General features: G+C 39.3%; 1 protein-coding gene across 3 annotated transcripts in view; it reads right to left on the reverse strand.

The window, feature by feature from the left end:
* The window catches only part of LOC125086168 (putative adhesion G protein-coupled receptor E4P), a 47,514-nt gene that overhangs the window by 18,396 nt on the left and 4,971 nt on the right, over positions 1-24,147 (reverse strand). For 2 of the 3 annotated variants that reach the window (XM_047705364.1, XM_047705348.1), the window contains exons 3-9: positions 19,458-19,595; positions 12,378-12,442; positions 10,527-10,628; positions 8,946-9,120; positions 7,068-7,178; positions 5,491-5,684; positions 1,609-1,767 (exon numbers count right to left, since the gene is read on the reverse strand). In XM_047705364.1, the coding sequence (XP_047561320.1) occupies positions 1,609-1,767; positions 5,491-5,684; positions 7,068-7,178; positions 8,946-9,120; positions 10,527-10,628; positions 12,378-12,442; positions 19,458-19,595 (944 nt within the window). The remainder of the gene's footprint in view (positions 1-1,608; positions 1,768-5,490; positions 5,685-7,067; positions 7,179-8,945; positions 9,121-10,526; positions 10,629-12,377; positions 12,443-19,457; positions 19,596-24,147) is intronic. The other variant, XM_047705356.1, reaches the window with a different exon arrangement.

Raw genomic sequence — 24,147 nt, forward strand, 5'->3', positions numbered from 1 at the left:
GGCATTAAGAGTATTTTCTACACAGTACTGTTGGAAAACTGAAACCACCAAACTGGCATGGCCCATAGAAATATCACAGTTGCATCATTCACAATAGCCAAGATATGGAATCAACCTAATAACCATTGATGGATGGATGAGTAAAGACACTGAGGTGTACGCATTACATTACTATAGTGGAGTATTACTCAGCATTAATAAAGAAGGTAATCCTGCTATTTGCGACAACATGGATGAATCCTGACAACATCAGGCCAAATGAAGCAAGCCGGACACAGGAAAACCAATATTGTATGATCATACATATATGCAGACTCCAAAATAGTCTAATTCACAGAAGCAGAGAGTAGAATGTTGGTTGCCAGAGGCTGGGAGGAGGGGAAAATGAGGAGATGTGGCCAAGCAGCATCAAGCTTCAGTTATGAAAGCTCACTGAGTTCTGGGGATCTAATGTGCAGCATGGTATCAACAATTAACAATGCTATATTGTATACTTGAAATTTGCTAAGAAGATAGATCTTAAACCTTCTCATCACAGACACACATGACAGGACACCTATATAGAGGTGATGGGTAAGTTATGTATCTTGATCATGAAGATCTTGTCATAATGCATACACATATACTAAAACATCACATTGTTCACCTTAAATATATACAATTTTTACATATCAAGGATATCTCAATAAAGTGGTTTTTTTCAAAAAACATATACCCTATGAAGTAATTTTACATATTCTGGTAGTCCCATTAAAAATGTAAAAGGAGACATAAAATAATTTACTACTATGTTTTCTTTTTTTCCAAGAGATTTTATTTATTTATTTGAGAGGGAGATTGAGAGAGCATGAGAGGGGCGAGGGTCAGAGGGAGAAGCAGACTCCCTGCTGAGCAGGGAGCCCAACTTGGGACTCAATCCTGGGGCTCCAGGATCATGACCTGAGCCAAAGGCAGTTGCTTAACCAACTGAGCCATCCAGGAACTCTAGTATATTTTCTTTAACCCAATAGGTTCCAAATATTAGTTCAATGTATGATCAATGTAAAGGTAAAGAGTTATTCAAGAGATGTTTGACATTCTTTCCCTCTGTGTTGAGGGAGCACAGAGTTGTCCCTGTTGTCACTTCCCCATATCAGAGAGAGAAGTTTGTAACATACAATACAATTCACTTATTCTGAGGTTCATTACTTACTATGTCCCCATTCACAGAAGCGTTGGGTATCTTCCACACACTTAGTGGACCTAGATACTCGAGGAATATTTGTCTAGGGAATGAATCCCCTTGTAAAATGCAGGCCCCTGACCCCACACCAGGTTTTCAGAATCCAAATCTCTTGGAAATGGAGCCAAGAATCTGCATTATAAATAAACACCCCAACCTATGGTTCTTAGGAACAGGAAACTGTGAGAAGCACTAAATGGCTAACACTTCCAGGTGAACATTCTAGTGATTTCTACTGAAAATGTTGACAGCCTTTCATGAATAGAGGGCTTGGTTTAAAACTGCTCTCCGTTCAATGTCAGAATGCATTCAATCTTCTTTTTACTAGAACTTGATAATGTTCCACTTCAATGAAAGGTAAGTTTATTTACAAAAGTAGAGATTACCTTTAATTTGGTGGATGCCATGAGGATGGCAAAGCTGGAGAGGTGGTTGCAGCTGCAAAGGGTTTGATTTTCATCTGAAGAAATAACTTGACAGCCTTCATTAGACCAAGACGACCCTTGCCAGTAGACACAGATGGACTGCTCGTTTTCTCTCTTCATCTGGAGAATAACCACATTGCCTTAGCCCAGTCATAGAATAACTAACATTTACTGATTGTTGTTCATATTCCAAAATATACTAGGCATTTTGTATCTATTATCTCATTTACTACAAAGGTAGGTATTCATATACTCCTTTTACACAGGAGGAAACTGACAGTTGGAAGCTGGTGATAATTGAGGAGATGGGATTCCAGTCCTGGAGTTCTGACTTCAGAGCTGTAAGTCTTAACCATCCTACCTACTGTCTCTCTCATTTGTAAGGTAAATGAGAAGAGGGAAGAAAAAGGAGATCATTTTATATGTCAAGGCAATGTGATTTCCTGAAGAAGAGAAAATATCTGTTGAGTTCCTAACTAGTAGTTCTTTTCTCCCTTGAAATTGTCCTTGTCACCAACAGAGACAACACTAACAGATATCTACATATGAAGGCACCAATCTCTAGACTCAGCATGGAATAACTCGATTAACCTCCAGAGCAGCTTATGGTGTAGGTTCTGTTACTGTCCCAGATGCATGTGTTGGGGCATACCCCAAAATACAGTACATGCACAAAAGTGTTGGTTCACTGTTTTGTGATTTGACACAGAAAAGGACTTGCTCATTGAAGCTGCTACAAGTGAACAACTTAAGTATAATGGGCCCAGTGGGAGGTATAAATGGGTCAGAATGCTTTCACATGGCCACTTAATCATGCCCAAAGTTTGATTATATGAAGGAGACAAAAGTCTGTTTCTTTCCTTAATCCAGGTCTAAGGCTGTTTGTAAGGAAAAAAAAAAATCCTGTGTTCAGCCAAGAGCTGGGAAAAGGGGGAAATGGTGTCTGAATATTGCTTATTTGATATTTAGAGGTTTTAAATATTTCCTTTGACAGGAAATAAAAGGCAGTAAAAAATATTCTGAGTGCTCACCACTTCCTGTGTTCTGAAATTCCCATGTAATTGCATTAAAAAAAAAATCAACAAAGGCTGAGCCTAGAAATTAATGGTATCTAATGCTTTGGAATTCTTACTATGTGTCAGATTTTTTTTTAAAAAAGATTTTACTTATTTATTTGACAACAGATCACAAGTAGGCAGAGAGGCAGGCAGAGAGAGAGAGAGAGAGGAGGAAGTAGGCGCCCTACTGAGCAGACAGCCTGATGCAGGGCTCGATCCCAGGACCCTGAGATCATGACCTGAGCCGTAGGCAGAGGCTTTAACCGACTGAGCCACCCAGGCACCCCTATGTGTCAGATTTTTTAATAAAGGTTTTATTATGGTAAAAATTGCATAATATAAAAATTTCCCAACCTAACCATTTTTGAGTGGACAGCACCATAATGTTAAATAAATTCACATTTTTGTGCAACCCATCTCCAGAACTTTTTTTTAATTTGTCAGAGAAAGAGAGAGAGAGAGAGAGAGAGAACAAGCAGAAGGAGAACAGGCTCCCCACTGAGCAAGGAGCCCAATGTAGGACTTGATCCCAGAACCCTGAGATCATGACCTGAGCAGAAGGCTGACACTTAATCAACTGAGCCACCCAGGTGTCCTGTCCACAACTTTTTTTCATTTTGTAAAACTGAAACACTGACCATTAAAAAAATAATTGCTCATTTCTCTCCCTGCAGCTCCTGGCAAACATTCTTTGACTTTTTCTGTGACTGTTTCTATGAACCTGACTACTCTGGGGACCTTATGCAAAATGGAAGATTATAATATTTTTCTTTCTGTGTCTGGCATATTTCACTTAACAAAATGTCCTCAAGGTTCATCCCTGTTGTAACATATATCAAAATTGTATTTCTTTATTTTTCAAGTTTTTATTTAAATTCTAATTATTTAATGTATATGGTAAAATTGATTTCAGGTGTAGAATTTAGTGATTTATCACTTACATATAACACCCAATGCTCATTTTTTTTTTAAAGCTAAATACTATTCAATATTATTTCATACAGTAATACTAGGTTCAAGCGTTTGAGGAACAATCATACTATCTTCCATAGTGGCTGCACCATTTAATATTCCTACCAACATTTCACAGTGATTCCAATTTCTCTCCCTCTTCATCTTATTTTGTTTTGTTTTTATAGTAGCCATACTAATGGATATGAAGTGATAGGTCATTGCGGTTTTGATTTACATTTACCTAATGGTTAGTGACTTCCAGCATCTTTGCATATGCTTCTTGAACATTTGTATATCATCTTTCGAGAAACATGTGTTCAGATCCTTTTTCTATCTCTCTTTCTCTTTTAAATAGAGGTATTTTGTTGCTGTTGTTGACTTGTAGACGTTCTTTATGTATTCTGGGTACTAAACCTTTAGCAGGTATTTTCTCCCATTCCATGGGTTAGCTTTTCACTCCATTGACTGTGTCCTTTGATGCACAGAAGTTTTTAGTTTAGTGTCGCCCATTTATCTATTTCTACTTTTGTTGCTTGTTCTTTTGGTGTCATAACTGAGAAACTCTTGCCAAATTTAAGTAATGAAGCTTTTCAACTATGTTTTCTTCTAGAAGTTTGATAGTTCTAGGTCTTGCATTTATGTCTTTGATCCATCTTGTGTTCATGTTATGTATGGTGTAAGAGTCCATTTGCTCTTTAGCACACAGATATCCAATTTTCCCAGCACCATTTGTTGATGTCAGGCACTATTTTAAGGGCTTTATACACGTGGACTCATTTATCCTACACATTAAGAAGGCACATTACTATTACCAGTAACAGAACCTCTGCATCTGGACTGTGCTCAGCATGGAAGGCTGGGTAATTTGCCTAACTAGTGAGTGGGAAGGGAGCCAGGACTTGAACCCAGTTTGTTCAGCAGCAACTCTCCGTGTACTGGTTTAAGAAATGTCCATCAACTATTTGGCACTCCCTTCAAAATGCCAAGTCTAACTCCACTTCCTTGGGAGCAGTCTCTCTTGGAGCACTCATGGAAGCCAACTGCCACGCCATGAAAACAGTGAAGCAGCTCTCAGAGAGCCCCACATGGCAAAAACAGAAGCCTCTTGCCACCAGCCACAGGGCGGATCCACCTTTAAAACAAACCCTTTAGCCTCAGTGAAGTCTGCTGGTGACAACACCCAGCCACTATCTTGACAGAAAACTTTTGAGAAACCTTGAGCTAGAGCCATCCAATAAAGCTACACCCAGATTCCTGACCTAAAGAAACAGAATGAGATAATAAATTCATATCACTTTAAGTTGCCAAGTTCTGGGGTAATTGTTTACACAGCAAACAATGCCTTTGAAGAAGACAAATCAATTTTAATTTTGGTTCTAAATTTGGTTCTAATTTAGTTCTAAAACCTTGAAAATTTTTCTATTGGAATGTGCCTGGTATGATGCCTTGTTACAGCCATTAGGAAGCACTTCAAAAACACCTAAGGACTACCACTCATCTCACGTGCTGGTCTGGATTGGTGACTTCTTAAACCCTGACCAGTTTTATTTGGACCGGTTTGACGAGTCAGACATATCCAGAGTCTTGGGGGAGAGTTGAGAGGCTGATTCTGAAGTTATCTCCTCAATACAGCTCAGGGATACCCCAGTTTCTTAGGAAGCCATATCACACCCTTGGTTTATTTTGGACTTTCCAACACCATGTCTCCCAGATGAGTGAGATTCGATTTCATTTTTACAGACTTCCAACCTGTGAATTCATCAGCATGGAACATTCCCATTTAATTATGAAATCCCTGTACATGTAATAGAGTCACCTGGTTCTCACATACCTTTTCATGCTGAAATGTGAAATTAACAGACACGGAGAGTGAGATGTTCTTTCTGGATCCCACTGTACCACTCACTACCTTTGAGTTCAGGTAGAAATTATGCAATTTTTCCTTTGTCATTAGATTTTCCTTAGATGCAAAATTCTCACCGATGATGGGACCAATAGAAGTATAAGATATAAATGCGACAATACCTGGGATAAAGAAGAAAACCCCACCTAGTTTCAAGGATGGTCATTTGGGGGCAATGTAATCAGTGTTAACTTTCACAGATCATTGGAAAAAATGATTTTAGTTCTCATTTATTGAGCCTTTACTGTGGGACAATGTGCTGAGTCATTCACATAAGTCATAATCATTTTATTTTTAACATATTTTAAATTTTAAATAGAAATTTCTTCATGACTACCACTCTTGCTAGGGAATATTTTCTTTGGCATTTTACAGTTAAGGAAAGGATTACAGATATTTAATAGCCAACTTTAGGTTGGAGCTAGGAAAATGTGAAGTCATTATTATATTCCCCCAAAATTCCAAAGCAAATCAATTAAATGATGGAAGGAATCAAGGAAGAGGGGAAAGAAGGCAGGCAGTTTAATAGATGGGAGAGTGAGTGAGTAGATGGATGGAAGAATGGATGGATGGATGGACAGATGGATGGACGCATGCATGCATGCTTGCATGGATAGAAGGGTGAATGGATGGATGGGTGAAAGGAAAGATGGTAGATTGTATGGATACATGGATGAATGGGTGGATGAATGGGTGGATTTAGAGAAGGAAGAAAGGGAGAAAAGGGAAGGGAAAGAAAATGGGATGGAAGAAGAAAAGGGGGAAGAAAGAAGGAAAGAGAGAAGGGGAGAAGAAGGCAAGAGATGAAGAGGAGAGCAAGGAAGTGAAAGAGGGAGAAAAAGACTATTAGCAGGTAAGCTTGCAGGAGGGAAAGGTCATATGAAAAATAGTAAAGGAAAAATCTTAAAGGTGATTAAATTTAGACTTTGCACAGTTTTTCAAATGAGCTAGACAGATACGAAATCAGTATGTCATGCACTGGAAACTAATGTTATATGTCAATTATATCTCAAGTAAAAATTTTTTAAAAATTTAAAACTTAAAGCAAAAAAAATAAATGAATAAAAATAAACACAAATATTCAGAAATTTTAAAAAGAGAGAAAGAGCTAAAAGGCTGATTGGTTTCCTCCAGGAAATGGGGAGCCACTCATTGTCCATTTGCAAGGGAAAGACAGCTGCTTAAGGAAACCAGCCTAAAGCATTGCATAGGGTAGAGGTGATTTAAGCAAGGAAAAGACATGGGAAGCCATTAAAAAATCTCAACTCTAATCCTGCTCCAACACACCCAAGGTAAACAAAATAGGATTCTTTTCTTTTTCTTATTTCTGCCTGTAAGAATCCAAAGTGAATTTCCCAGACTCTGGCTTTATCAGTGTCATTCATGGAACTTACTCAAGTAACAATAAAAGGCTTCTATGAACTGTTTTATTGGAGCAACATGGAATACCACTGGGAAAATTCTTGGACTGATAGTCTAAGTTCTAGGGCCACCATATAGAGTACCTCCCAAGATTTCTTCCTTATTGGTGGTGCAGTGAATATCCATGGTCTGCTTTTCTGCCTTCAAACTGAGTGTCTTCAGCCTGCAGTTCTCAACCCTTTGTGTGTTGATGGCTAAAAAACAGAGAATGTTTGGTCAACAGCAACATCCACTTGCCCACCTGCTCCAATGTGATAATCCTCTGCACTGGACACCAATAAGAAAAACCCACACACTTCTGAACTGATAACTCTTGATTAGTGTGGAAAAGAAATGGCCAAACTCCATGGGCACTTAGCCAAATTCAAAAAGTGAACTAGAATTAATCAGGCACCTTCACTGTTTTCTTTATCATTATTGAAATAAAATACACATAACATAAATTTTACCATTTTAACCATGGTTAGGCATACAGTTCAGTGGTGTTAAGCACACTCACACCCTCACCATCCCTTTCTAGAACTTTTTCATTTTCCCAAATTGAAGCTCTGTTCCCATTAAACACAAACTCCTCATGCTTTCACCCACCCCTGGCTCTGACCATCTGCTTCTTGTCTCCATGGATGGGACTCCTCTAGGGACTTCCTATGAGTGGGATAATAGAGAACCTGTTCTTTTGTTTCTGGCTTATTTCACTGAGCATAACGTTCTCATGGGTCATCCATGTTGTAGCATGTCTTTCCTCCATGTTAGAATGCCTTTCCTCTAAGACTGAATAATACTATGTTGTCTGGATACACCACATTTTGTTTATCTAGTCATCTATGAATGGTCACGTGAGTTGCATCCCCCGTTAGCTACTGTGAATAAAGATGCTGTGAACACAGATATATGAATATCTCTTTGAGTTTCCGCTTTCAGTTCTTTGGGGGTACAGACCCAGAAGTGGAATTGCTGATTCATGTAGTAATTCTATGTTTAATTTTTTGAGGAACCACCAAGAAATTCCACATCGTTGTACCATTTTACATTCCCACCAGCTGTGCATAAGGTCTCCATTTTCTCTATATCCTCATCAGTGCTTGTTATTTTCTGGTTTTTGTTAATAGTCCTCCAAGTGGATGTGAGGTATTATTCCTTTGCTCTTCAACCCAGCACTGACTCACAGGCCAGGAAGGAAGGTAGAAGAGAAAGAACCATTTCCAAATCAGCAGTAGAACTGAACTGAATCCTGTCAATAGCCATGTGAGCTTGGAAATAAATTCTCCCTTGTTCAAGCCTTTAGATGAGACTCCTGCCCTAGCCAACACCTTCACTGCAGTCTTGGGGCACCCGCCCAAGCAGAGTTCTCAGCTAAGCCATGCCCTGACTCCTGACCCATGGAAGCTATGAATTATATATGTGTTGTTTGTGATCGCTTGTTATGCAGCAATCACTAAATAATACACTAACCTAGAGTCGGTTTCTCTGAATCTGTAGGATTATAGATGGGGTATACTTTCTTCTACTTGCTGATCTGTGTTTCTGTGAATGTTTATAAGAAATAGAGAGGTATGTCCAATCCAAAATTAAAACCACACCCTATTCATTTCCTCTGTCATAGTAGTACTTTATGAAATTGGCTACCTGCAAACTTTTGACGGTGGGTCCATGTAGGAAAAAATCAAATCCATGAAATGCAAAATTATACCAGGCAGTGCACACTGACTGTGTACTGGTTGAGAGAGAAGACTGTGGACTCAGACTTGGGTGCAGAGTCTGACTCTTGACTCTTACATCATTTAGGATGCCAGGAACTCAGGCACATTTTCTGGGACTCAGCCCCCTTATTATAAGATAGAAGTAATCACACTTACCCCAGCACTACTAGGAGGATTTTGTGAGGTGATACACAAACTCGGTAGAACAGAGCCTGGCAACAGGGAAGGGGAGCTGTACTTACCATCCTTGTGATTCCTTACCCATAAAAGGCCCTTCCTCCTTCTGTGTTTCCTTTGGATTTCTGGATGCAGCTGCAAGGACGGCCGCTTCTATACTCTGCAGGTAGGTTGTCACTAGCCTTGCTTTCTCTTTTTGATTTCCAGGGGTTAATTGGGAAGTGAGGTTTGTGAGAAAATGGTAAGAGTTCCCGATTTCCTGTTAGAAACAAGGCTTGTTAGATGAATGGGAGGCTTTGCAAGACCAAAGTCCTTTAACTGAACAAATTCAAGCTTGTGTTTGGGCAAGATAAATCTACCAATAGCCCTGAGCCCAGGATCTGGCACTGTAAAAGCAAAAGCATGCTGGTTTAATACTTATTCCATAATAAAACCATTTTCCTTCTCTTAGACTTTTTTAGTGCATTTTTCTATGTTGGGAGAAGACTTTGGTTTTCATTGCCTTTCCACAACATTTTGCCATGTGATAAATTCAAAATTAAATTTGACAAGAAGCACAAAAGAGGAGGTATTTACTCTCATTGACAGAGGTTCGAGGGACCTTAATTTTTTTCTGGGAGCATCCCACAACCTTGTATGCACAGACTCCAAAGGAACTGTGTGAAATGAGATTTCCTGAATTGGCAAATGCTGGTTGAGCCCAATTCTGAGAATCTTCACATATGTCATATCCTAAGAAGGTAAGTCTCAGTAGACTCAGTTCCTTAGTATGTCTTTCAATACTTTCCAGTATTATAGTAGTGTTTGGTTTTGATTTGGTTAAGTATCCATCTGCATTGGTCAAAGATTCTAAAGTTGCATTTATATAGGATGAGTCTCAACCTCTCATGTATAGTATGATGGCTTTAGTTAAAAATACTATATAATAGGGATGCCTGGTTGGCCCAGTTGGTTAGACATCTGCCCTTGGCTCAGGTCATGATCCCAGTGTCCTGGGATTAAGAGTCCTGAATCAGGCTCCTTGCTCAGTGAGAAGCCTGCTTCTCCCAATGCCTGCCACTCCCCCTGCTTGTTCTCTCTCTCTCTCTCTGACAAAAAAATAAATAAAATCTTTTAAACAAGAATACTATATAATACACTGTACATTTGCTAAGAGCTTTCAGGAATGCTCACCACACACACACAAAGGTAAATGTGAGGAAATGGATATACTAATTAGCTTGACTGTAGTAATCATTTCATTACATATATGTATATCAAAATATCATCATGTACTCCTTGGATATATAAAATCGTTATTAAAATACATTTTTTATTATGTTCGGTTAGCCAACATATACTACCTCATTAGTTTTTGATGTAGTGTTCAATAACTCATTAATTGCATGTAACACCCAGTGCTCATCACGGCACCAGGCCAGGCTGTGCATATGAAGGGGGCGAGAATATATGGGAACTCTCTATTTCTGCTCAACATTGCTGTGAATCTAAAACTGCTCTGAAAGACCAAGTCTACTTGCTTTTTTTTTTCTGATTCAATTTTATTTTATTTTTTCAGTGTTCCAAGATTAATTGTATATACACCATACAAGTCTACTTAAAAGGGAGCTGGTGGAGGAGAAGGCATCCACCTGCACCTGGAGCCAAAGGAAAAGAAGCTCAGACCTGTAGGGACAGAGTAGTTTTTCTCTCTCCACAGCTGCGGGACAGCTTTGCAAAACGGGTGCAGATCTCTCTGCTGTTGTCTATAGAACTGCTCAAATTTAACTAAGAGAAAAGAAGAAAAGAAGGATTTGTTATTTTTCCTTTAATCAGCTTGGGCTGGTTGTCTAGTAGTTTTGATAGATGAGCCCCAATTTCATATATCATTTTTTTCCTAATTTTTAAAATTTAAATTCAATTATGTATTGAAATTCAATAATGTACTGTTTTTTTTTTCCCCAGAGGTAGAGGTCTGTGATTCATCAGTCTTATATAATATCCAGTGTTCACTACATCACATGCCCTCCTTAATGCCCATCGCCCAGTTACCCCATATCCTCCACTCCCCTCCCCTCAAGCAGCCCTCAGTTTGTTTCCTATGGTTGAGAGTCTCTTATGGTTTGTCTGCCTCTTTGATTTCTTCTTGTTTTATTTTTCCTCTCTTTCTCTATGATCCTCTGCTTTGCCAAACATACTTTAAAACTGGTCGCTAAAACAGCTTTGGCACCAACAAGCCTTGTGACCTTGAAAAAGTCACTTAAATCCTCTGGGCCTCAGGGTCCCTAATTAAAAACAAAGGAGCTCAGAATATATGGTCTTAACATTTTCTGTAGGTACTAAAAGTCTTTGATTAATTATATTGGGAGACCAACTATGCACACTGGCCAATTCAGCTAAACTTTTTTTTTTTTAAAGATTTTATTTATTTATTTGACAGACAGAAATAACAAGTAGGCAGAGGCAGGCAGAGAGAGAGAGAGGAGGGGAAGCAGGCTCCCTGCTGAGCAGAGAGCCCGATGTGGGGCTTGATCCCAGGACCCTGGGATCATGACCTGAGCTGAAGGCAGAGGCTTTAACGCACTGAGCCACCCAGGTGCCCCTCAACTAACATTTTTTTCTTTAACAATTCCATTGAGATATAATTCACCCATAAGACTCATCCATTTAAAGTATATAATTCAATGGCTTTTAGTATATTCACAGATTTGTACAACCATCACTACAACCACAATAAAGTTTAGAGCATTTTCAACACTCTCCCCTAAAATCTGTATTCTTGAGCAATCACCCCCAATCCTAGTCCATGGCAACCCCTAGTCTACTTTCTGTGTCTCAGGATTTGCCTATCTGGACAGTTCATATATAAGGAATCATGCTCTCTGTGACATTTTTTGTCTGGCTTCTTTCACTGAGCGTCGTGTTTTCAAGGTCCATCCATGTTGTAGCGTGTGTCAATGCTTCATTCATTTTTATGGTGGAGGAGGAGCTCATTGTATGGATGGACCACATTTCTTTTGTCTACTTAGGAGTTCATGGTCATGTCAGTCATTTCCACTTTCTGGCTCTTGTGAATAATGCCACTATGAACACTGGTGTACAAGTTTTTGTGTTGACATGTATTTTCAATTTTCTTGGTTATATACCTAGCAGTAGAATTACTGGGAATACGATAAATCTATGTTTAACTGTTTGAGGAGTTGCCAGGCTGTTTACCAAAGCAGCTCCATGGTTTTCCTTTCCTGTCAGCACAGATGAGGTTTCTGCTTACTCTCCATCCTCACCCCTTCATGACAGCCTTGTTAGATATCCCATGGCAACATGTCCAGCAAAGCACTCCCTGGATTCCTGACTCATAGGAATTTAGACACAGTAAATGTTGTTTAAGTCACTAAGTTTGGGGGTCACTTGTTACATGACAATATATATTAAATATACCTGCACACCATGGTGAGGTATCCCTCCCTACATTACCCACTCTATTCTGAGGATGGTCTTCTGTACACTTGTGCAAACCCATGAAGTGATGAACCTTACCTGCTTCTGACAGTTCTGAAATGTTGGATCACTACTGAAATTAGAGCAGTTCACAACATCGATTTCTAGGACAGAAAATAGGTAAGTTAGGTTAACATCATAGATTCATCACAGGAAACAATGTCATGTCTACTTTAATTAGGAGAGATTTGTCTCCATAATCTTGGAGGATCCCATAATTTCCAAAATAAAAAATGGGTCTCCAATTCTACTTTGGTTTTTAAGTAGTTGAGAAGGTTGTAGCTTGACCCTTAACAGGGCTTGTAAAATATAGGTTTCGATCAGAGGGAAGATGGGAAAGGATAGGGGACCCGTGTTTCATCTGGTCCTTGAATTCAACTGGTTATCTATCACATCCTTTTGAACAACTGTGAATGAAGTCTGAGATCTAAGAAAAGAATTGCTGCAATTCTACAAATAGAAAAACAATCACTGAGGGGTAGGAGGCAGGGTTGTGGAAGAGTAGGGGACCTTGTTTCATCTGGTCCCTTGAATTTAGCTGGATAACTATCAAACCATTCTGAATAGCCAGGAATCCAGCCTGAGATGTAAGGACATACATCTGGAATTCTACAAGTAGAAAACTTTTTTCTCCTTGCTTTTTTGCAAAGTAGGAGGTATGGAGACACAAATCTGAGGGGAGATATCAGAGATAAACGGAAAGGGTAGGGAGCCTCCATAAGCTGGTTACTGGAAAGTGATAGAGCCCTGGGGGGCAAAATCAGAACCCTTAGAAATCTGCTCCAGTGAAAGATATCCCTGTCTGAAAGGGGCTCAGGGGATGAAAAGGACAGATTTCCAGGTGAGTAAATGTGGTCTCGGGATCCCAGGAGTCACAGAACTAACTGGGATGCCTGAACTGGGAGAGTGCCCAAGCATTGGAGCGGGGAAACTGGTTATAGCTGGGGAGCCCAGGAGGGGAATCTTAACTCAGGTTGCCATAAACCAAGAGCCAGGCTAATGGGGTGACTGTTCTCCACCTGAGCACCTTTAAAAAGAGTGGAATGTGTGCACTGCCTGCCATCCCTTGAGAGGAGTTAAACAGGTGTGCCCATGACCAGGCAACAGCTCTTGGGTGCGGCCTCAGAAAGGACAGTAGGGTGACAGTCAGCCATCCCTCTGGGAGTGGTGGAATGGGTACATGCATGAGCCTGCAACCTCTCTCAGCCCCATGGTACACAAAGGGCAGTAATGCAAGTCCCTCAGAATCCCCCTAGGAGACTGCCATGGACACCTACCACAGGAGTTACAGAGTTTGACACACACAAAAGTGAAAACTGTTTGTCCAGGAGGGTTTACTGAAGTTGGGGGGTGGACTTTGATCTTTCAGCTCTGGGGCTGGAGATTGGGGCATGGCCATTTTTTAAAAAGATTTTATTTATTATTTATTTGACAGAGAGAGATCACAAGTAGACAGAGAGGCAGGCAGAGAGAGAGAGAGGGAAGCAGGCTCCCCGCTGAGCAGAGAGCCCGATGCGGGACTCTATCCCAGGACCCCGAGATCATGACCCGAGCCGAAGGCAGCGGCTTAACCCACTGAGCCACCCAGGCGGGGCATGGCCATTTTTATCCTGATCCTCTAAAGAGGTGTGGAAAGCTCTCAGGGAACAAACCCACACAGAGGACCAGCTTACATTGAGACCAGCCCCCTGGCAAGGGGAGGAACAACTCAGCCCAGAAAAAGACACCTGAGAAGCAGCACAGCAGGCCCCTCGCCCAGAAGACAAACTGGAGGAACAGGTGCACAACTAGGTTAGGGATCCCACAAGATTGTAAAACTCCAGTGCTAGGGGAAAATATTATATAGAACTTGAGGATTTTCTCATGATCCATTTATCTTTACGTCTAAAATTTTCTGTTTCTTTTTTTTTCTTTTTTCCCATTTCAACTAGTTTATTTTATCAACTCTATATTTTTAATTCATTTTTTAAATTATTATTTTATTTGACAGATAGAGATCACAAGTAGCCAGAGAGGCAGGCAGAGAGAGAGGGAGGAGGAAGCAGGCTCCCTGCCGAGCAGAGAGCCCGATGCGGGGCTTGATCCCAGGACCCTGGGATCATGACCTGAGCTGAAGGCAGAGGCTTTAACCCACTGAGCCACCCAGGTGCCCCTTAATTCATTTTTTAACTTTTATTTTTTACATCTATATTTTATAGAGATTCACTTCATTTTTGGCCTTTTTGTACTCTATATAATTCTAATTTTTTATATATACAAGTTTTGCTTTCTTTGCAATTTTGGGATTTAGTGTCTTTGAACACAAAGACCAAAATTCACCCAGGAACAAGTGGATCACACTTCTTTATTCACCCTGTGAGACTAATCTCTTCCTCCCCTTTTTTTCTCTTTTTATTTTGTTTTCTTTTGTTTTTGTTTGCTTTTCTGTTTTGGTTTTTGACCACTTTGGATTTGTCTAATGTGTATTTTGCTTGGCTGGTGATTGATATTTTTTTATTTTGTTCACTTGCTCACCCATTCTTCTCTGGACAAAATGACTAGAAGGAGGAACTCAAAACAAAAGAAAGAACCAGAAGCAATGTTCTCTTCCACAGACCTAATTGATATGAATATAAGTAAGATGTCAGTGATGGATTCAGGACAGCAATTATAAAGCTAATAGCTGGGCTTGTAAAAACATTAAAAGACAGTAGAGAATCTCTTAGCGCAGAAATGAGATCTAATCACGCCAAACTTTAAAATACTATACTGGAGATGCAGTCTAAATTGGATGCTCAAACAGCCAGGGTGAATGAGGCAGAAGAGAGTAAGTGATCTAGAAGACAGGTTGATGGAAAGGAAGGAAGTTGAGGAAAAGAGAGAAAGACAGCTAACAGCCCATGAAGAAAGGCTTTGGGAAATTAATGAGGCCATGAAATGAGCCAATGTCAGAATTATTGGGGTGCTTGAGGGTGGAGAGAGAGAGAGGCCAGAAAGTATATTTGAGCAAATCATCACTGAGAACTTCCATAATCTGGGGAAGGAAACAAGCATTCATGTCCAAGAGAAAGATACAATGTCTCCTCAAATCAATAAAAATAATTCCACACCCCAACATATAATGGTGAAGCTTGCACATTTTAGAGAAAAAGAGAGAATCCTGAGAGTAGCTCGAGAAAAGAGGCTCCTTATTTATAGAGGGAGGAACGTCAGACTTAACATCAGAACTATCCACAGATAATTGTCTTTCTCTGTTTGACTTATTTCACTTAGCATAATATCCTCCAGATCCATCCATGTTGATGCAAATGTTAGGTATTCATCCTTTCTGATAGCTGAGTAATATTTCATTGTATATATGGAACACATCTTTATCCATTCGTCTGTTGAAGGGCATCTCAGCTCCGTCCACAGTTTGGCTGTTGTGGACATTGCTGCTATGAACCTTGGGGTGCATATGACCCTTCTTTTTATTACATCTGTATCTTTGGGGTAAATACACAGTAGTGCATTGAGCACTGGGTGTTACATGCAAAGAATGAATCATGAAAGACTACATCAAAAACTATTGATGTCCTGTATGGTGACTAACAACATAACTTAAAAAAAAAGGAGTTATCCACAGAAACCTGGCAGGCCAGAAAGAGCTGGCATAATATATTCAGGGTACTAAATGAGAAGAACATACAGCCAAGAATACTTTATCCAGCAAGGCTTTCATTCAGAATGGAAGGAGAGATAAAGAGCTTCCCGGACAGACAGATTAAATGAATATGTGACTACTAGGCTAGCCCAGTAAGAAATATTAAGGGGATCCTGTAAGCAAAGAGATAGCCCAGGAGTGACATAGAAAGAAACAGAGACAATTTCCAGAAACAGGCACTTACAGGTAATACAATGGCACTATGTTCATATCTTTCAGTAGTCTCTCTGAAAATAAATGGGCTATATGCTCCAATCAAAAGACACGGAGTATCAGATTGGATAAAAAGAGCAAGACCCATCCACATGCTGTCTACAAGAGACTCATTTTAGACCTAAAGACACCTCCAGACTGAAAGTGAGGAAGTGGAAAACCATTTATAATGCTAACGGATTTCAAAAGAAAGGTGAGTAGCAATCCTCATATCAAAGTAGATTTTAAACCAAGACTGTAGTAAGGGATAAAGAGGGACTTTATACCGTAGTTAATGTGTCTATACAACAAGAAGACCTATTTACAATTGTAAATATTTATGCTCCTAACTTGGGAGCAGCCAATTATATCAACCAATTAATAACCAAATTAAAGAAATACATTGATATCAATACAAGAAGAGTAGGGGACTTCAAAACCCCCTCACAGCAATGTCAAATAATTAAATAAAAATCTTTAAAAAAAGGAAACAAGACAAGAAACAACCAGTGTCGGAGATGATGTGGAGAAAGGGGAACACTCTTACACTGTTAGTGGGAATGCAAGTTGCTGCAGCCAGTTTGGAAAACAGTCTGGAGATTCCTTAAGAAGTTAAAAATAGAGCTACCCTATGACCCTGCAACTGCACTACTGAGTATTTACCCCAAAGATACAGATTTAGTGAAAAGAAGGGCCATCTGTACCCCAATGTTCATAGCAGCAATGGCCACAATCCCCAAACTGTGAGAAGAGCCAAGATGCCCTTCAGAATAAATAAAAAAGATATGGTTCATATATACAATGGAATATTATGCCTCCATTAGAAAGGATGAATACCCAACTTTTCTATCAACATGGACAGGACTGGAGGAGATTATGCTGAGTGAAATAAGTCAAGCAGAGAAAGTCAATTATCATATGGTTTCACTTACTTCTGGAGCATAAGGAATAACAAGGAGGACATTAGGAGAAGGAAAGGAAAAGTGAATTGGGGGAAACCAGAGGGGGAGATGAACCATGAGAGACTGTGGCCTCTGAGAAACAAACTGAGGGTTTTGGAAGGGAGGAGGTTGAGGGGATAGGTGAGCCTGGTGGTGGATATTAAGGAGGGCACGTATTGCATGGAGCACTGGTTGTGGCACATAAACAATGAATCTTGGAACACTGAAAAAAAAAAAGAATACTGAAAAAGATAACCCCAAGAAGAGATTTTGTAAGGGAGAAGAGAATAAATCTCTATATCAATATTAGATATATGTATATGTATCTATGTAAGAAAAAATATATAAAAATATACTAAAAATAAAATGAAATGTCCTACCTCCAAGGAAAAAGAGGAAATCTTACAAGCTACCAGAAAGAGGGAAAAAACAGTTATTATAAAGAAAACAAGATTCAAATTGAGAATGTTAGATATTAAAAATAAGTAAGAGATATCTATGAATTCCTGAGAGAAAATGATTGTAAATCAAGAGTTTTACTTCCATCTCATTCTGGATTCCAAAATGTAAAGAGCTGGAGTTTTAAAAAATGTCACAACAACTGAGAGTCAGGTCCAAGAAGTCCATTGTCCAAAACAGGAACCACCAGGTACCTGAATCTATGGCTAGTCTGAACTGAAATGTACTGTAAGCATAAAATGCATTCCGGAAATCAAAGACAATATGAAAAAATTACATAAATGGTCTCATTAGTGCTTTTTATATTTATTACAGCTTGAAATGATACTTTTGATACGCTGAGTTAAAGTATATTACTAGAAGATATGGTCCATATATACAATGGAATATGCCTCCATCAGAAAAGATGAATACTCAATTTTTCTGTCAACATGGATGGGACTGGAGATTATGCTGAGTGAAATAAGTCAAGTAGAGAAAGTCAATTATCATATGGTTTCACTTACTTCTGGAGCAAAGGGAATAACTTGAGGGACATTAGGGGAAGGAAAGGAAAAGTAAATTGGGGAAAATCAGAGGGGGAGATGAACCATGAGAGACTGTGGACTCTGAGAAACAAACTGAGGGTTTTGGAAGGGAGGGGAGTGGGGGGATGGGTGACCTGGTTGTGGGTATTAAGGAAGGCAAGGATTGCCTAGAGCACTGGGTGTGGTGCATAAACAATAAATCTTGGAACACTGAAGAAATAAAATAAAATTTGAAAAATGTATATTATTAAAAATAATTTCCTGTTTTTACATTTTAAATGTAGCTACCAGAAAATTTAAAACTACTTGTGTGACTCCCATAAGTGGCTTCTGTTAGATTTCTATTAGAAACTATTCCACTAGAAAATATATTGAGATAAACTCAGCAAAACAAATTATTTTCCTTTTCAAATAAATATGACTGTATCCTACCGTAAGCATTGGGTATTTGGGGGGATAGCAAGTGTTCTCATTACTTAGGCCAAGCTTGCAAACTGTGGCCCTGGGCTGGCCCACTGCCTGTTTTTGTAAATAAAGTTTTATTGGTACACAGCCACATCCACTCATTTATGTCTGTGGCTACAGTTACATTATAAAGACAGGGCTGAATAGTTGCAACAGAGACCATATGGCCTGCAAAGCCTGAAATATTTATTAGATAGCCCTGTACAGAAAAAGTTTGCTAACTTCCATCTTAAGAGAGTTCCTGGGTGGCTCAGTGGGTTAAAGCCTCTGCTTCCGCTCAGATCATGATCCCAGGGTCCTGCTTCCCTTCCTCTCTCTCTCTGCCTGCCTCTCTGCCTACTTGTGATCTCTGTCTGTCAAATAAATAAATAGAATCTTAAAAAAAGAAAAAGAGAGACATCCATGTCATAGGGAGTTGGAGTGTGGTTTAAATAAGAAAAATGCCCAGCATGACATTGGATGCATAGGACGACTTATTTTTTAAACTAGGCATTTCATTAATTGTGGGATTGACTCCTTTAAACAAACACATATTCCTCTGACCTAAGTTCTCTGATCTGCAGAAGGTAGGATGATTACTCCCATTTTACAGGCTATACACTTGAGATGGAGGATTCAAGCAATTTCCCCAAAAGTCGCACAGCTGCTTAATTAGAGTTGAGATGGAACACAAGTCAATTTCACCTGGACCTCAAATTCTTACTCTCACATGAATGATGCTACAGAGTAAAGGGACATGACCTTCAGGCAGGACACTGAAGACTTTCCCCTCTGAGAATCCTATGGCCAGCTTCCCTTCCAAGATTTGCATACTCTTGCAGTAATGCCACTCTTTCTCCAAGCCCAGAATCACCTCTGCAAGTGACGTTCCGGTCTGTGAAATGCATTTCTCCTGTGTTCGAAACATATCCATCTATGCAATAACAGAAGTATTTTTGTTCCTTGGAGACACAGTAAGATTTAGCAGGGCAGGGATGGCTTGTGCATGGATCTGTAGAGAGAAAGAGAGAGAGAGAGAAGAAGGCAGCACTATGCATTCTCTATTTAATTCAATATTTAATCAATCTAATCCCCACTTAAAGTCCTGTCTCTTAAAATGTCAACAAATGACTTTACTCACTCGTGAGTTAAAAATAATTCTTTCCTCTAGGACTCTTCCCAGATGCACTTTAAAAGTTTCTTGGGTTTTTAAAAAATTTAATCTTATTTTTTCAGTGTTCCAAGATTCATTGTTTATGCACCACAACCAGTGCTTCATGCAATACGTGCCCTCCTTAATGCCCATCACCAGGATTTAGGTAATAAGCTAGTTAAGTCAGTGTAATTCTGTTGTTGATATATTAGACAAACAACTTAAACCATCTCCGTCATGTGCTACTTCCAATATCATACACAAAGACAGACAGAACAGCATATGTGCCATTTCCCTGCCCCACACGCATAACCAGACCTAAATATGGGGAAATCTCAGACAAACGCAATTGGTGCACATGCTCTAATCTAACTACGTCGCCTCAACAAAAATGTCAACGTCATGAAAGAAAAAGAAAGGCTTAAAGTAATTATCCTAGACTAGAGGAGATGAAAGAAACATAGTAACTAAATAAAATGCCTACGTGATTGAAGAATAAATCCCAAACTTGAAAAAAAATGTATTACTGGAACAACTGAAAAATTTTTGACAATAGGCTTAAATTATAGAATTGAATCAACGACAAACTTCCTAAATTGACCCTGTGTTATGTAAGAGTATGTCCATATTCTAAGTAGATAAATGCTAAGGGGTTTAGGGGCATGATATCCACAATTTATTTTCCAATGGATTAGTGAAAAATAAATACACACATATTATATGAATATTTATAACCATTACATAATCTCAATGTGACACAAAACTAAGTTGAAGATATATCTATATTGTATATAGGTATGTTAACCTTAAAAGTAAAAGAGCCAGTTTTTTATTGGGAAAAATGGGTTTATTTGGGAGGGAAGAGAATTGCAAAGTGGGAAACACAAGGCAGCCCACAAGGCAGAGGCAAGTCCCCTGCCCACTAAACAAAGGAGACTTCTGTTTTAGAGAGGAAAGAGGAAGTTGGGCAGGGCTATTCTACGCAAAAAGTCCATTGGACTAAACTGGGAGTTTGAAGTATAGTGGCTTCTCATTGGCTGAGCTGTGACTGTCTCCCATTGGCTGAGCTGTGGCTGTCTTTCATTGGCTGGTCTGTGACTACCTCTCATTGGTTAGTCCGCTGGGAGGAGGTGAAGGAGGAGAGCAGGTTAGAGGAGACTTTCTTCCTCCTACTGGCTGAGAGGAATCGTGTTGGCTCGCAAGGTCCGTCTCTTCTTGTTGGGTTTGTAATTGACCACAAGTGGCAGGGCAGGAGAACTCCTGTTGAACCTCCAGACTCCATGTTAGTGAGGTTTCCTTTTAATTAATTTTCACTGATAGATATATATAATTATTTTTGCTAATAGATACTTGTGTGTTTAGAGAGGTAGCTAGGAAACCAGAAGGAAATGTAGCTGTATGATAGCAGTTGATGAATCCAGGTGAAAAGTATAGGGTGATCATTTTTACTATCATTACAATAGTTCTATAGATTTAAGTGTCCAAAATAAAAAGGCAACTAAAGAAAACTGTCGTGCCATGTTTTATTAGGAGACATTATCCTGTCCGAATTCCACATTCTCCTGTTTTGGCCCCTACCAATAAGTGTTTGTAGCTCAAACTAAGGTGATGACATTAATACGTTGAAATTGTTTGTCCCTTCCCATTAACCTTTGCACTATGGGGGAATGAAGTGCCCTTATTGCTGTACCATTTACATAGCTGGGACCTCAGCTGATTTCTGAAATATCTCCAAGCCTCCTTGTCCTCATCTTTAAAGTGAGAATGGAACAATGTAGCCAAAGATTAGGCTAAGTACCTGCCCCATAACTAATGGGTCAGTTGCATCGATTTTGTTAATTGGTCTGTGATTATTTGAGAGCATGCCCATGTTCTTAGAATATGCATACTGAAGTGTTAAGGAGTGCAGGATTATGGTGTTTGTAGCTTCTTCTCAAGTAGTTTAGAAAAAAAATTATGTGTTTGTGTATTATATATCTATACGTATATACAATGCATGTATGAAATTATTATACCATATATCATACATGGAGTATACAAATGTATGTAGGTCCTCTGTTTATGTATTCTTTCAAAACATGTCTCCAAAGACCAGGGAAATGAACTTTTGAGACTTCATCATGATAAAAACTTCTACACAGCAAAAGGAACAGTCAACAAAACTAAGAGGCAACCCACAGAATGGGAGAAGATATTTGCAAATGACATTACAGATAAAGTGTTGGTATCCAAGATCTATAAAGAACTCAAACTCAACACCCAAAAAAACAAAGAATCCAGTCAAAAAGTGGGCAGAAGACATGAACAGACATTTCTCCAAAGAAGACATACAAATGGCTAATGGACACATGAAAAAATGTTCAACATCACTAGACATCATGGAAATACAAATCAAAACCACAATGAGATACCAGCTCACACCAGTCAAAATGGCAAAAATTAACAAAACAAATCTTGCTATTTGCGACGACGTGGATGGAACTAGAGGGTATCATGCTTAGCGAAATAAGTCAATCAGAGAAAGACAATTATCATATGATCTCCCTGATATGAGGAAGTTGAGAGGCAATGTGGGGTTCTTAGGGGGTACGAAAGGAATAAATGAAACAAGATGGGATTGGGAGGGAGACAAACCATAAGAGACTCTTAATGTCACAAATCAAACTGAGGGTGGCAGGGGGTGGGTAGGGAGAGGGTGGTGGGGTTATGGACATTGGGGAGGATGTGTGATATGGTGAGTGCTGTGAAGTGTGTAAACCTGGCGATTCACAAACCTGTACCCCTGGGGCTAATAATACATTATATGTTCATAAAAAAATAAAATATTTTAAAAAACTTAACAAAACAGGAAACAACAATTGCTGGAGAAGTTGTGGAGAAAGGGGAAACCTCTTACTGTTAGTGGGAATGCAAGTTGGTGCAGCCACTCTGGAAAACAGTATGGATGTTCCTCAAGAAGTTAAAAATAGAGCTATCCTGCAACCCAGCTATTGCACTACTAGGTATTTACCCCAAAGATACAGATGTAGTGAAAAGAAGGAAGCCCAATGTTCACAGAAGCAATGTGCACAATAGTCAAACTGTGGAAGGAGCTGAGGTGTCCTTCAACAGATGAATGGGTAAAGAAGATGTGGTTCATATATACAAAGAAATATTACTCAGCCATCAGAAAGGATGAATACCTATCATTTGCATCAACATGGATGAAACTGGAGGGGATTATGCTAAATGAAATAAGCCAAGCAGAGAAAGACAATTATAATATGGTTTCACTCATATGTGGAATATAAGGAATAATGCAGAAGACCATAGGGGAAGGGAGGGAAAACTGGGAGGAAATCAGAGAGGGAGACAAACCATGAGAGACTCTGGACTCTGAGAAACAAACTGAGGGTTACAGAAGGGGAGGGATGGGGTAACCAGGTGATGGGTATATGGAGGGCATGTGTTGCGATGAGCACTGGGTGTTATATGCAACTAATGAATCATTAAATGCTACATCAAAAACTAATGATATGGGGCACCTGGGTGGCTCAGTGGGTTAAAGCCTCTGCATTTGGCTCAGGTCATGATCCCAGAGTCCTGGGATGGAGCCCCGCATCAGGCTCTCTGCTCAGCAGGGAGCCTGCTTCCCTCTCTCTCTCTGCCTGCCTCTCTGTCTACCTGTGATCTCTGTCTGTCAAATAAATAAATAAATAAAATCTTAAAAAAAAAAACTAATGATATGCTGGCAAACTGAAAATAAAAAAATTTTTTAATAGCCTTTGAAGCATGAAAACTACAAGTCCCTAGACTTCCAAGTATGTTTCTATGACTGAAATGATAACAGAAAAATAGCTTAAGCTTTAAAATTATATTGTAGGAAATTACGGATGCACAAGAATCAGTTTCCTCTGAGCTTTGATAATTACAATTTATTTATTTATTTTTTTTAAAGATTTTATTTATTATTTATTTGACAGAGAGAGATCACAAGTAGACAGAGAGGCAGGCAGAGAGAGAGAGGGAAGCAGGCTCCCCGTCGAGCAGAGAGCCCGATGCGGGACTCGATCCCAGGACCCTGAGATCATGACCCGAGCCGAAGGCAGTGGCTTAACCCACTGAGCCACCCAGGCGCCCCCTGATAATTACAATTTAAATAGAGTACTGACATGCTGTAATTATAATATTAAAGTGCTAAGATTATCAAATGATCAAAAGGGGTATTCTGGGCTCCTAAGAGATTGTGTAAATATTAAAATGTTTACTGTATTTCAATTACATCATAGGAAGATCATTATTATGTGTATGTTTCTGTTCATATCTAACTGGCAGTCTTTTGACACGGATAAAATTATTGCCATTGTGTCTATTTAATAATATTGATTTTTAAAAATTAAAAAAAAAGAAAATGTCAGGCAAAATGGAAAAC

This window comes from Lutra lutra, chromosome 1, assembly GCF_902655055.1.
Source record: "Lutra lutra chromosome 1, mLutLut1.2, whole genome shotgun sequence".
NCBI classification, from domain to species: Eukaryota; Metazoa; Chordata; class Mammalia; order Carnivora; family Mustelidae; genus Lutra; species Lutra lutra.